Source organism: Camelus dromedarius, chromosome 3 (assembly GCF_036321535.1).
Source record: "Camelus dromedarius isolate mCamDro1 chromosome 3, mCamDro1.pat, whole genome shotgun sequence".
NCBI classification, from domain to species: Eukaryota; Metazoa; Chordata; class Mammalia; order Artiodactyla; family Camelidae; genus Camelus; species Camelus dromedarius.
Window position 1 is genome coordinate 92,198,919 of NC_087438.1, and position 13,777 is coordinate 92,212,695.

Sequence of the window (13,777 nt, forward strand, 5' to 3'; positions counted from 1 at the left end):
TCAGAGGAGGGTTCTTGAGTCACCAGAAGAACCTCTGTGTTTCAGAAGGGTGTGCTGCAAGCCTTCCAAGTGAAATAAAAACACTGGCAAGAGTTTAGGAACAATAAGCCTAAAACTCAGGTGTTAGAAACCACTGCTTTTTCCCTGCAGGCTGAGACTTTCTGAAACTGTAAGGTAAGTCAGTAGAAAATTAGTTTGATATGCATATGAAAAGTTTTTGAGAACAATATATGCCTGGCAGGAGGTATGCCTGTGGAAGGGTATTTCCAGCAACTAAAAGAAAAAAAAAAAAAGTTGTTCTTGGGGTAAGGCAATTTAGATGGTTAGAATTATCACAGGGAAAAGAATCACTCCTCTTAATGGGGGAAAAGTTAATTGCTGGTGTAGATGTGTATGAGTCATCCATAGCAACTTTTTAATAACGTTTTACATTTCCTCTCAGGAGGTTGAAAGCTGTTCTTGAGCATGTATCACTTACCTAATGGAGACTAGGGTATATGGGAAATGTATATATGACCTGTGTGTACTAAGTGCCAGGCAGGGTTCTAAACACTTTGCAGGTATTAACCATCACCTTATAAGGTATGTACTGTTAGTTCTCTCACAGTTGGGGTGGCATCCTGGTGCTCTTTTCCATGACAAAGTCCTGTTGCAGAAAAAAAAGGTGGTCTCATCTCAGCCCTTTATTCTCTTAGTGACCTTAGGGGAGTCACCCAGTTTTCCAAAGTCCATTTCCCTCCTCTGTGGGACCTAGGGCTGGCAGTACCTATCTCACAGGCTGTGGGGAGGGAGGAGAACAGGAAGTGAGAAGGCAGAGTTACTAGTGAGTTGCAACACCATCCTGAAACATTACCAGGAGTGCTGGGTTGGTCCCAAAGTGCTATCTGGCTGTATTCCAAAACCAAATAGCTCATATTTGTAGCTTTGCTTTACATGATCATTCTTTTACTATATTAATAGTTGCTTATATAAACAACATTGACTCTACTAGGAAAAATGTATTCCCACAAAAAGGAAAGTACCCCATATTCTGTGAGTGGTATCACTTTAATTAAAATATCACTATGCCTTTCCTAAAGCACAATCCTCACCCCCAACTTCCAGACCTAAACAGGCTTCATTCAGTCTTCTGGAATGAAAGCACCCCTCCACACGCAGTTATAAAACTAAGCCCACCCAGGACCCACATTCTCCCTCCTTTTTTTTGCCTTTTCTTGGAAGAAATTATTTGACGTCCAATAAGTAGACGCTGTGTTGCTCTTCAGATAGCTTTTTGCCTTGAACCTGCGGTTGGCGTTAACCTTCCAGATCTGCCACACCTCTGGACTTGAACCTGTGGAGCAGAGGTGGACTCAGGTATTACTGCGGGGAAGAGGAAAGAGAGAGAGAGAAAGAGAAACAGAGAGAGAGCTATAGAGAGAGCGAGCGAGAGAGCGAGCGCCAGACCTCCACCCCAGAGGAGGGGAAAAAAAGTCCTCCCAGTGAGAAGTTGGTGCTGCTTTAAATTTCAAAGACAGCAGGTAAACATTCATCTTAACTGTCAGTCTAAACTGTGGCCAGGCTGTGACCGTAGGGGGCCGTTGAGAGGACTGCTTTACAGCAGTTGCCTCCCTTCCCTCCACCCCCCACATTCCCCTTTCACCTCTGCAGTCCCCAACCATATTTGACCTAAATGTCCTCGTAAGCTTCTGAATTACATGTGACTGAACAGCGCGGTGATCTGTTCCCGCGAGGATCCCTGAGGTTAAGCCAGCTGCTCGCCGAGGTACGCCGTGTGCCGAGCAGGCTGTTCCAGCCAGATTGCGCGCCGGTTTGGGGCACTGCGGAACACTGCTTCCCTACTCGGTTTCCAATTTACAGTCTGAAGGTAAAAAGTACACTAATTAAATCCATATTAGGAGGAGCGGCGGAGGCGGGATGAGGCGAGCGGGGGAGGCGGCCGCGGGGCTGCCTGTTGCCCAGCAACAACCGCGCTCTCCAAAGTCGGGGTGGAGCTCCGCAGGCCGCCAGGCTGGTGGCGGAGCCAGCAGGCGGGGGCGCGGGCGGCTCGAGGAGGGGCAAGCAGAAACCCCAACAGAGAACTCAAAAAAAAAAAAAAAAAAACCCTCTTTTCCACCCTGGGAACTAAATAGGGCTCTTTTTGATACTGATACTCGAGATCAACACCCCCAGCTTCCCCGTCCCCACTCCGCATTAACAACAATTATCGAACGAAGGCCTAGCAAAGGAAAGTGAGCCAACCTTCCCTTAGCTGGTTGACCAGAATTTCTTTCCGACAGAAGCGAAAAGGATCAGCCCCATCCAGCCTTCAGGCTCAACAGGGGCACTGCTCAGGACAAGGCACAGTCCCTATGACTAGCTCAGAGGGCCTGGTAGCTGGGGAGGCTGCGGGTGGTAAAACGTAGGTAGTTTTCATCATAAGGGAAACAGCGCCCTCTGCTGGCAGTGTCCGGGAGAGTGGAATTCACCGGGGTTCTAGTACTGTCCTCCCTCCCTCCTCCCACGCGAAAGTCTTAGTCTCTGGTGGCAATACCGAACACCTGTGGAGAGCGCATTCTTGCCCTATGAAGGAATAACGGGGTGTGGAAGGGAGATGAACTGGGGCAGGAAGGAGAAGGAGGCAAAATGGAAGGACGGGCGGAGTAGGTGTGGCCCAATTCTGTGAGCTCTCTCTATCTGGTAGAGACAAGCACAGAAGCCTCATATTTCCCCATGGGGGAAAAAAACAGCAAAAAACCAAAATGCAGTTTAACCGGACAGTGGCAGACACTGCTTCCCATGTCCATCCCGCTTTGGGAGTGCTTTGTCTGAAATACACAATTTCCACTGGCCTAATGGACGACATTAAATGTGTTTCTAAGAATATCACAATGGGAGAATGTAATGCGGACTGTACAGGGCAAAAGGTAGAAATAAGTAGATTCCATCTAGACGTCAGCTGGCCCGGTCGGCCGAGAACCTTGGAGCGGAGGCCCCGCCCACCGCGTTCAAAGCAGAGAAGCAAAGCATAATGTTAGAACCCACAACTGCCTCAGCAGGAGCCTCATATGTTTTTTATAAAAAGACACAATGTGAGCATTGTTCTGTGTTCAATAGCGCGACTGTTATAACTAATGCTTTTGGTATGAATACGACCATTTAAAATTCCCAACCAGTTGCACTTAGTGACAATATGCGTCAGAAAGCAAGCCCAGAAGCAGAGATTTCTCACTTTGGGGTCAGTTGGCTTTAGATACACATACACATGCCTATTAATGTGCCCAGCTTCCAAAAATACACTGAACATTTGCATGAACAATGTTCTTGTCCCTGCCCTTGCAGCTACAAATAGTAAGGCAGATTTTCACATGTATATTTGAGAACCTAACATTGATTCTGTGTCCACAGGGCTGATACACAAATAGAGGGGAGTGTGTATCCTGTGTTTCATACCACTCTAGCCCTTAACTTTCCACTCCCAACCCCAGCCGACCCCCAAATTGGCATCTCTAGAACACAAGCAAAGCTGCCCCTGCAGGTCTGCAGCCTCCTTGCATAATAGGTCTCCAGGTCCCCCATGACTCAGCTTCTACCTTCCAACTGCCCTCCTCAACTCTGGTTGCTCCAGTGGGGTCTCCAAAGAAGAGATAAATTCAATTTTGATAACATAATTGGAAGAGGAAGAAAGTTCTTTCCGGGTCTTTGAATGAATGTTTTCATATGTCCAAGTTTACTCGACATTCATCAGGGGTTTTATGCAGCAAAGCGGCTGAACCCATTTGGGGAAATTCCATATCCCTTGAGTCTTGAAGGGAGGCAGTACCCGACTTCCACTACTGAGGATGGGGGCTTTGTCCCTGGCAAGGAGACCTGGACTGAGCCAATCAGGCCTAGGCTTTTGTAGTAATGATGCAGAACAATTAGAGATAACTGGTTAGCAGCATCCCCCCTGGTCCCTCCTGTTTTCAAGCCTGTTTCTCCCGTCTTCCTAGCCATCCCCAGACCTGAGTGATGTCCACCAACAAATCTCTCTTCTACTCTAGTCAGGCAGGGTTGGTGTCTGTAGTTCTCAAACCAGATCCCTTCTCCAAGCCATGCTTCAGGTGATATGCACACTTCTCACATCAATTTTTTTTTTAATTGAGGGGGGGAAATGGCCATTTTACATCATAAGTTGAAATTCTCCTCTAATTTGTCTCCTCTCCCTCCACCAACCCTGACCCAGCCTCTTTCTCATAACAAAAAGGGGAAATACTGCAGTATTTTAAATCCGTAAGTTAATTACCAAATAATCCACAATACTTGGGTAAGGCCACATGGGAACACTTGTAAGACGCATCCTGGAAAGGCCAGACCTGGATCTTCCCCACTTCGAGAGAAAAGCACCGAATAAACCAGCACACCCTGAATCTCGTGGGTGAGAAGCAGGGGCAATGCTCCCCGTCCCCACAGCCTGTAACTAGATGAGGAGAGGAGGGAAGGGCAGTTTATTCGGAGGACAGGTCCCTGGGGACCAGGCCGGCCTGGGAGGCGGGGGATGACCGCCAAGGTCTCCCCTGACGGCGTCCAGCTGGTCCTGAAGAAGGCGGACCCGCTCATCTAGGCTGCGCTGCTGGGCCAGGACGGCGGCCTTGCCGGCCAGCAGGGAACAGTAGGCGCGCAGCTCCTCGGCGGGCAGTGCGCGCACCAGCACCTCCCGCAGGGCCCGCTCGCGCCGCGCCACGTGCTGCTTCAGCTCCTTGGCGTCTTCCTGCTGCCGCTGCAGGAGCCCGAGGCGCTGCAGCAGAGAGGCCTGGAGCCGCAGGGGGAGGGCACAGTGAGCGGGGCGAGGGTGCCGCCGCCCCCGGGATGGCTAAGACCGAACCGCAGGCCCCGCCCCGCCCCGCTCCGCTCTCCCCAAGCCTGAAGCCATTACCTGCTCATCAGGGTCGCCGTCTGCGCCCGCCCGGGCCAGGGCGCGGCGCACGCGGGCCAGGCGACTGCCCAGCAGCAGCAGGAGGCCAAGCACTCGCTCTAGGTCGACCATGAACCGGCTGAAGCGCTCGAGCACGTGGGGTGCACAGGCCCGGCCCACCGCGGCCTCCAGAGCAGCCCCGCGCCTGGCCCAGGCTTGGGCCGCCTCCTGCAGTCGCTCCTGCTCCTCTTGAAGGTCCCGGAGCATCTTTTGGAGGAGGTCGGCCAGCTCCACCTGCCGGCAGGGCGTGGGTACTTAAGACTGGAGCCAGGCCCCTGACTTCTCAGCCCAGACTCTTGCCACACCCAGCCTCCTCCAACCCCTCCACACCCACTTTCTTGGCTTGGATGCTGTTATTTGGCTCAGGCAGACCCTGGCCACATGGCTGGTCTGGCACAGCGTGGGTGTTAAGGTTTCCAGGCTTTGTCTCCTCCTGAGAAGTTGGCAGGCCCTGGGTGGAGTTAAGTAGATAGGACCTGGGGACAAAACCAGAGCTCCTGGATTGTACTGCCCCAGATTGCAGGGGCTTAGAATCCCCTGATTCCCTGGTGCCCCTCACTCACCCTGGCTTAGAAGTACCAGAAGCCTCCTCTCCATCTTCTCCACAGGCTGGCCTCATTGCAGCCCAGACCTCAGCTAAAGGAATCAGCCCATCCAGCAGGCCCAGGGATGGCTCTGGGCTGGGATAGGAGGTTAGAGTGTCGCTCAGAGAGGGATCCAATCTAGCCAGCTCCTGAACCAGCTCCTCGAGGCGTGGACCGGGCCATGTTGGCCTGGAATAAGGCTGGCCAGTGGCCCAAGCCAGGGCAGTGTGGTCAGGAGGCCCTGGGGTGTCATTGCCTGAAGGTCCCAGGGTATCAACTGGGAGAGGTTTGAAGGGGTCAGTCTCTGCAGCTGTTGGGGAGTCAGTGGTCAGCAGTTCAGTAGGGTCAATGGTTGGGATGTCACCATTTGCAGTGTTAGGGGGGCTACAGCATGTAGGCCTGGAGACACCCACAGAACCATTTACCCCCTGCCAGCAGTCATCTGTCCCTGCAGTCTCTGGGCACTCATGGAGGGGCTGCTGTGGTGGGATTATAGTCTGGTCAGCCCTTTGGCCCAAGCCAGCCCCGTACTTCTGGTTAGAGGCATGGACACTGGAAGCGAAAGAGACACTGAATCAGAAAAAGCTCTGGCCAAAGATAACTGGCCAAGGGCCACCTGTCCCCACCCTCACCCCCTGGCTCCCAGGCTCCAGCTAGGAGAGTTCTCTGCTCCTCCAGCATTTTGTAGATATGTGTAGAAAGGGAGTGTCTCACTCTGCTTGAAAGTCTGAGGAAATTCACCTGGTTGGGAGCCCTGGGGGACCATGGGAGTCTGGAGGTGACCTCATTCTGACCATTGGGGCTTCTTCCAGGAAAACTTCATCATCAGGAAGGGATGGGAGCCGGGCAGACACAATGTAGATCCCTGAGGCCCTCTGCTCACAGTCAGAGGGACTGCTCTGGAGTCCCTCTGCAGGACACACCACTGCAGCTTCCTTCAGAGTCGGGAACCTGGAGGCAGGGACCCCACACTGACCACAGTGACCAGGAAGGAAGATCCTGGTTCTGCACCAGGGAGAGAGTAAGGTGTAGGGGTGGGGGAATTAGGGGATGTGATTTGGAAAAGACAGAAGGCTCAAACTGAGGGTAGGTGCAAGGCCCTCTTCTTTCTTGAACAAGAGCTATGAAAGCTGCCTTCCCCCAACTTTCAGTCCCCAAAGTGGTTCATATCTCTCACCTGGGAAGTCTGGTCTGAAACGATGGTCTAGGGGTTTCTGCTCCTTGGGGAACAGCCTGGAAAGGCAAGCAGTTGGATGAAATGTTGCTTAAGTTTTCAGTCTTACAGATGCCCCCACCCCAGGCTTGCAGCCACTATACCTGGGCAGTGGACTTGACCCCTCCTGGACTTCCCCAGGGAGTCAAGACTTCGCCAGAAGCGCTACGACCCCGCCTGGCCAACCTGTAGGCGTTGTCGAACTTCAAGGACCAGGGTTTCAGGTCCTTTATGCCTCGGGGCTGGGTCACAGGCAGCCATCTGATCTGGTGACCTTCAAACTCTGCCAGCGTCCGCTGCTGCCATTCCTGGAGCTCGGGCCTGGCGAGGCCAGAGCTGGAGCAGACCTCTCCGGAGCATTGCTCCGCCAACCCACCTCCCCGACCCACGCGATCCAGCTTCCCTGGCTCGGAGAAGCACCACTTCCGCTGCTGACTGGCTAAACGTCCCTGGCCCACGGTTCCCGGCACGGAAGCCCCGGGGCGCGCCGGCTCCACTTCCCCGCCCGGGTGGCTGAGCGAGGCGGAGCGCGTTTGCGCGGCGGGGGGCCGGACGGGGGCCGCGGGCCGCAGGCGGGCGGGTAGGCTCATGCGGAGCTCCTTGCGCTGGAAGGATGTCTCCCGGAGCACTCGCCGCTGCGCGCCCTGCAGCCGCTGGCGGTAGGCCGCCCGCGAGGCCGGTGGACTGGGCGGCTCGGCAGCCCGCGCCGCGGCCTCCGCCTCGGCCGCCAGTGCGTACAGCAGCGGGGTGGCCTGCCGGCTGAGCGGCCCCGGGGTCCCCTGGACCTCGGGGGGACGCGGCCCACTGCGTGCGGCGGCCGCGGGCGGGGGCTGCGGGGAGGTGCGAGGGCCGCCCCACACCACGCGCACGTAGTCCCAGTCCAGGTAAGGAAGCTGGTGGGACCCCGGCGACGGCGTGCGAGGCTCGGCACCGCCGGAGGCAGCGGAGAAAGAGCTGTAGGCCGAGTCGGCGCGCGCGGACAGCCGCCGTAAGTCCAGGCTGCGAGTGGACGAGGCTGGGGAGGCGCGGTCACCTCCGGGACCCAGGGCCTCCATGGCTGCACGGACGAGAGCGGAGGGCCGGACGGGGGCCGCGGGCCGCAGGCGGGCGGGTAGGCTAACTGGCTAACTCCGAGGGGCCTGGAAGAGCATAGACGGCATGGTGGGTGAGGAGCTCCGGGTAAGGGTGCTGGCCTCTCCGACACGGACAGCCACGTGCTTAAACATCCCCTCCCTAGTTACAGGATCCTTAGCGCGGACATTGCCCCCTCCCCCAGTAAGGGATAGTAGTAGTGGGACCAGGCGAGCAACTCTGGAGGTTGAGGGCCTTTGCTCAGGGGAAGGAATGGCGACTAGCCCACTCCCTGCTGGGGCTCTCCTGGATGGCAACCCTGGCCTCTACCCTGGCACCTCCTGGAGCACTGAGAATGTACCCTTACTCTCCGCCCCCTCCCCCCAACACTGTCCCACCCAGTTTGCTTCCTGGCTGCTTTGTTAGCTTCTCCATGTGATCTTTCCCTGATAAACAATGGTCAAGAACATTCTGAGATCACAGGGGAGCCAAGGAAGGAGGTGGGACAACCCAGGTCAGGTGGCAGGGGCAGCTTCACCGCCTTTCTCCCGCCGTCTGGGCCAGTTATGTTCCGGGTGCTTTATATACATATTTATCTTGAACCCCACAATTGCCCATCTGCATTTTGCAAACGAGGACACTGAGATTCTGAGGGGGAAATGATTTGCCCACAGGCACGCAACTGGTCAGAGGCAGAGCCATGCCTGGAATTTGGGCCTGCCTCCAACTCCACTGCAGCCAGAATCAATTTCCTAGAAGCAAACCCTGCTGAAAGCCAGTTTACCCCTGCCCCTCAGATGACGGAAGCCTCCAACAAAGCCCAGACTACACTGTGGGAAATAGTCCCTTCCACCCCCTCAAAATACTGGCACAATCTAGGATAATATGGTCCCTGCTTGGGAGACCCTGCCTTTTGTCTAAGAATGACAGGCTCACACCCTCTTTGTCCTGCCACTCAGTTCCTCCCACAAGGCTCAACTTAGCAGTCTCCTGATTCTTGGGAATCTCGACAGTGTCCTGAGCTTCCCTCATCACAGCACTCATTACTCTGCATTGACTGCTGGCTTGCTTGTGATTCCCTCTCCCCACTCCTACCCCTGAACTTCCTGAGGACAGGCCCTGCACTTCTTCAGTCTGTATCCTCAGTGCCCGGCATGTACTCAGTGTCAAGTATTTGTTGAATGACCAGGAAAGAAGCAGCCTTGCAGGAAGTAGACAGTGGGTGGCTTTGGTGGGGAAGGAAGTGGGCTTCTTTGCTTTTGCCCACTCTTAATCTTTTCTAGGGAAGGGGACAGAATGGGTGAGGCATTTGTCACCATGCACACTGACCAGGTTACTTGGGTTATTAGGAACCAAAAGAGCAGGTGACCACAGCTTGGAGCAGGAATGGCCAGAAATCAATACTTCCCCAGTGCCAGGAGGGGAAGGGAGGGGAGGAGCTGGGTGGGTGTGTCTGGGTCAGGGGTGAAAGCAGCTTTGAATCTTGGGAGCTGGGGGCTCCCTATGGGCTAAGGAAATTTTGGATGGGGGTTGACTTGCTTTCCTTGAGTTTCTTGGTGAGGAGTGTAGAGGAGGGTGACCCACTACTGGGGTGGGAACTGAAAAACAGGCTCATTTGAGCCTCCTAGACACTTTTTGGAGCTCAGGATCACCCTCTACCCTCTTCCCTAAGACCCCAGATGCTACAGATTGCTGGTTAGGGCAGGTAGGGAGGTTAGTGATGGGAGGGTATGGTGTTCTCTAAAAGGGAGAGGCAGTACCTGCAGCATTCCCAGGAGGGGCTTTCAGCTGACCTGGAACCAGAACAACTTGACATCACCCACCTGGAGGCATCTTTGTGCCCACTAAGGCCAGCCCTGCAGGTTGGTCCTCACACTCGGGCTTGGGGACCACTTTGCAAAATGTTTCTACTCTCTGGACTTTTGGAAGACAAGAAGCTACTCTAAGCAGCAGCCCCTGGGAGGACAGTCACCTAGTTAACCCTCCCTAGCCACCCAGACACTCTTTCCCTATCCTTCTGAGCCCAGCGTGGGAGCACTGTTTACCCTGGCTCATGCCACCTATGCCTGCCCATGTTGATTTGTTGCATCTACAGGCATGGGTAACTTCAAATACAAAGATGTTCCCTCAAAAAAGGCCTTGAAAATTCTGTCTTATCTGTGAGTGACAAAGGATTCTGAGTTCACCAAATAAAAACACCTCAAATGGATAACAAAAATATGTGTACATTTTCTTATTGACTTTAACTTATCTCAAGGATGCATTTTTAGTGGTGACCCAAGCAGGCTTATACACATGCAGGATGCCCACACTGTGCCCTTTGCAGAATGTGTTATGCCAAGAGGGTCTAGCTCCTGAGTGTGTTTTGGGGCCTCAGCCCAAGGAGCAAAGAGTTTCCACACTTGTCTGACTGCAGGGAGCCTCTTGCAGTCCGGCCCTAGTGGCTGGAGAGGCCACCCCCTGGGAGCCCTAGCAACAGTGTTAGTGTCAGCTGTGGGCTGAGCTGCAGAGTCAGTGCCTGTATTGGAGATAAGTCCAGAGGCTGGAGCTCATAGAGCTTTTGAGCCATTTGGCAAGCCCCACCAGAGCAGGGGGAGCAGCATGGAATCCCTGCTGGAAAATCACCAGATTGGAGTCTTATGGGGATGGAGGCATTCGTGATAACCTCATCACGTGAATGAAAGAGCAACAGAGGAAAAGGAGACAAGGATGACTTCAGTGTTGAGAGCTAGGGGCCTGGGAGGTGGAGGTGCCGGTCTAAGGAATGAGGAAGTGCAGATGGGGACAAGGGGACCAGTGCTCATGGGCTTTGCAGTGTTTGTGGCAAGTCTGGCAAACAGGAAGTTGAGATGTGGGTCTGAACCTTAGCAGAGAGGTTGGACCAGGCAAGTAGGCAGACCCAGGTTTTTAGTTAGAGGTTGTTGGGGAAATCAAGGAAGAGAGCTAGGTAAAATCACACAAAGGCAACAGAAGCAGATCCAGGTAAGGTGACAAGGACAGACAACCTCAAATGCTCAATAATGATCAGGAAAACCTCCATAGAGAGGTTTTCCAGGCCACCCCTCCCAATGGGCTTCCCTCAGGACTAGGCTTACTGTGGGGGCGCTGCCTGAATGGCAGTCTCCCTGCCAGACTCAGTTTCCGAGGCCTGGGCCATGTCTTGAATCCCAGCGCCCACGACCAGGTCTAGCAGGGCAGGCACTTTGGGAAGTTCAGTGGCTCTCCCAGTCCTCTGCGGCCCTCCCTTCTCCCTGCCTGTCAGCACCACGGAGCACCTCGCGAAGCATCTGCTCTTTTCTGCTCGCTCCAGCCCGTAGAGCCTCCAGGGCCTGCAGCTCTGTGCCCTGCGTAGGAAATGCGGGATGGTGGTGGCACCTGGGGAGAGGAGGCCGGGTCGAGGTCGGACCACATACCTGGGGCTTCAAACTCTGAAAATCCAGGCGCGCCAGAGATGAGAAAGGCGCAGTCCTGGAGGCCACAGGGGGCGACAAAATCACGAGGTGCGGCAGGAGAGCGGGGCCTTGGGGACGCAGGGAGAGCGGATGGCCGCTGGCCGGCGCATTTCTTGGCCTTTCCTGTTGGGTTTTCCATCGGGAAGGAGGACTCAGAACGCGAGCAGAGGACCGAGCGATCTAGGGCAGGGGGCGGGGGGCGGATTCCGTGGCCAAAGGGCGGGAGCCGGGGGTCGCGGGGTGAGACCCCACTTCGCGCTCGGGCCTCCCGGCGCACTCCCCAGCAGCCCTCGTAGCCGCCGGCTCTGCCCCCCGCCCCACCCCGCGAACTCTCTGAGGAGAAAACAGGCGCGCAGGGACCCGACCTGACTCGCGCAGACCAGACACGGCGCGGAGCCCAGCACCTCCAGACGCAAAGACCGGCGGGCTGCTCCGCGGTGCCCCAGCCACTCCCATCCGTCCTCCCCTGCTGCCCCACGGGAAGACCGATCCCGCCACCCCCCCCTAAACGCCCCCAACCCAGCCCCCCGCCGCCTGGCCCCCGGCCTCGTCGCGTACCTGAGCTCCAGCCCGAGACGCGCTCTTGGGCGCCCGCGGCCGCGCAGTGACATCAGAGCCCCGGGCTCGGGCTCCCGACCCCACCTCCAGACTCCGGCCGCCGCGGGGGAGGCGCCACGTCCGGCCCGGGGGGCGGGAGCGCGGAGCTGCGGCGCTGTCCCGGGAGCCACCTGCCGCTTGGTAGTGTCCGCTGGCCGGCCTAGACTCGGGTCCAGGGGCTGGACGCTCCTTACCCCACCCGGCACAGGCCTCTTGCTACGGTCGGAGAAGCGGGAAAGTAGGGGACGGGTGACCGCGGCGCTTTCCCGCCCGCCTCTAGCGCGGGCCGGCCGGGCGCGTTCTCATCGCTGCTGGTGCGCGGGCTCGAGTGCCTGGGGGTCCCAACAGCCTCCTCGGTGGGAAAGTCCAGGCGGGGTCCCAAGGGCTTCTGACGGCCACCCCGTTACATTCAAGCTTGGCCAAGTAAACAGACCCGCCTCTGTCGGTGGTTCATGCCTCTGTCCCTCCCCTTCTGAGTGCAGCTCGATGCTAAAGTATTCCTTGAGCAATTCTCCCTCCAGACCCTCCATTTCCAAAACTCTTCCAGCTTTTTGATTCCCACTACAGGCTCTTTTCTCCCATTTCTGCCCCTTTTCTTTTCATTTCTCCCACTACCCCTCAAAGTGTGGGCCCTTCTGGCCAGCCGCCCGAAAGAGGAGGGCAGGGAAGGAGGGGAGAACTGCTGACTTGTGTCTTCACCTCAGCTCAGTGGGTCCTTTAGGTTCTGGACTATACTATACTCTAGCTGTGGAGTCTGGCTCTCAAGGTTTTCACCTTTGGGGATCGCCAGGCTCTAAAAAATTATCTAAATTCATCTATCACGGTGCATTCCTCCCTGCTATGTCCTCAGCCTTCCTTGCCCCCCACTTTCCAAACTTCTATTCTATGAATACTGGCTCTGCCAAGAATTGTTCCATCCCTGGAAGGGGCTGAGGGCCCTTTGCTGAACCCCTTCAGTGCTCAGGTCTCTCTGCTTTTGGTGTGGCTGCTCTCACTCTCCCACAGAATCAGCATGCCTGGGGGTAGGGACTGTATCCCCCATTTTGGCATCCTTGGCTGACCAGATTCATTGGTGGTAATAACCAGGACTTAGAACTCAGACTGGGGGTCAAGGGGGGCACTGAGAGCCTGAGGAACTCTGTCTGCTGGGATCTTCTGGGGAGGGGAGGTGCAGCAGGTACCTGAGCCTGGCTTCTGATTGATCTACTTCAAACACCATCCCAACCCAGCCATCGGCTTCACATGGAGCTGCAGCTCTGGACTCTTAAGACAATGGCTCAGAACTTCTTAGCTTTGAACACCTGCCCTTTTAAGACCCTAATCCACATGGTTGGCCTCAGAGCAGTATCACAATAGAGGGAACACAACCCAGCAACCAAAAGCCAATTCAAATTGCTCAATATTTTAACTCATATTTTGAAAATGTGTATTTCTTGAAAACCATGAAGTGGACACCATGTCCACAGTAATTCTTGTTAAACCCCTCCTCCCTCCACACCCTCCTCTTGCACATGCTACAGAAACTCTCTAACTCTCTGAAAACTGAAATCCCATCCACCCACTTGTCTGCCTGATTCTTCTCTTCTGAGAAAGAGAAAAGCAGCCGCTGACATCTGGAAGTTGGCCTGAGACTATCAGCTAATCCTTGGTGTTGCAGGAACTGACCTGACATTCACAGTCAAGGCCTTGGAGTTCTCCTGTTGCACAGAAACAATTTCACAGGACATCAGCATCAGAAAAGGCCATCTATAACCATGATGGATCAAGACAAAAACAAGATCACATTATCATCATGTTGGAACACAGGGAAACCATGATCATTGTCCAAGTCACAAAAGTGACCAAACATCTTTCTGTCATGGCTAAATGGGTGAGTGTTGTTTCCCTACCAGTTTCAGCCTTAGCTTTGCTCTAGTCGTTCCTCTTT

At 55.1% G+C, this 13,777-nt stretch overlaps 1 protein-coding gene across 4 annotated transcripts; it reads right to left on the reverse strand.

Moving 5' to 3' along the window:
- Positions 1-2,139: 2,139 nt before the first annotated feature.
- Positions 2,140-12,256, reverse strand: SHROOM1 (shroom family member 1). Of its 4 annotated transcripts, none has more exons than XM_031448988.2 (9): positions 11,812-12,253; positions 11,215-11,376; positions 6,835-7,869; positions 6,695-6,750; positions 6,259-6,468; positions 5,497-6,069; positions 5,268-5,409; positions 4,895-5,167; positions 2,140-4,771 (listed from the first exon to the last, which is right to left on the reverse strand). In XM_031448988.2, the coding sequence occupies exons 3-9, from the start codon at positions 7,783-7,785 to the stop codon at positions 4,439-4,441; spliced, it is 2,538 nt and encodes an 845-aa protein (XP_031304848.2). In that variant the 5' UTR covers positions 7,786-7,869; positions 11,215-11,376; positions 11,812-12,253; the 3' UTR covers positions 2,140-4,438. The 4 variants fall into 4 exon arrangements, with proteins under 4 accessions (XP_031304848.2, XP_064340205.1, XP_064340223.1 ...); XM_064484135.1 differs by having other exon boundaries at positions 11,215-11,433; XM_064484153.1 differs by lacking the exon at positions 6,259-6,468 and having other exon boundaries at positions 11,812-12,256.
- Between the last annotated feature and the right edge of the window lie 1,521 nt (positions 12,257-13,777).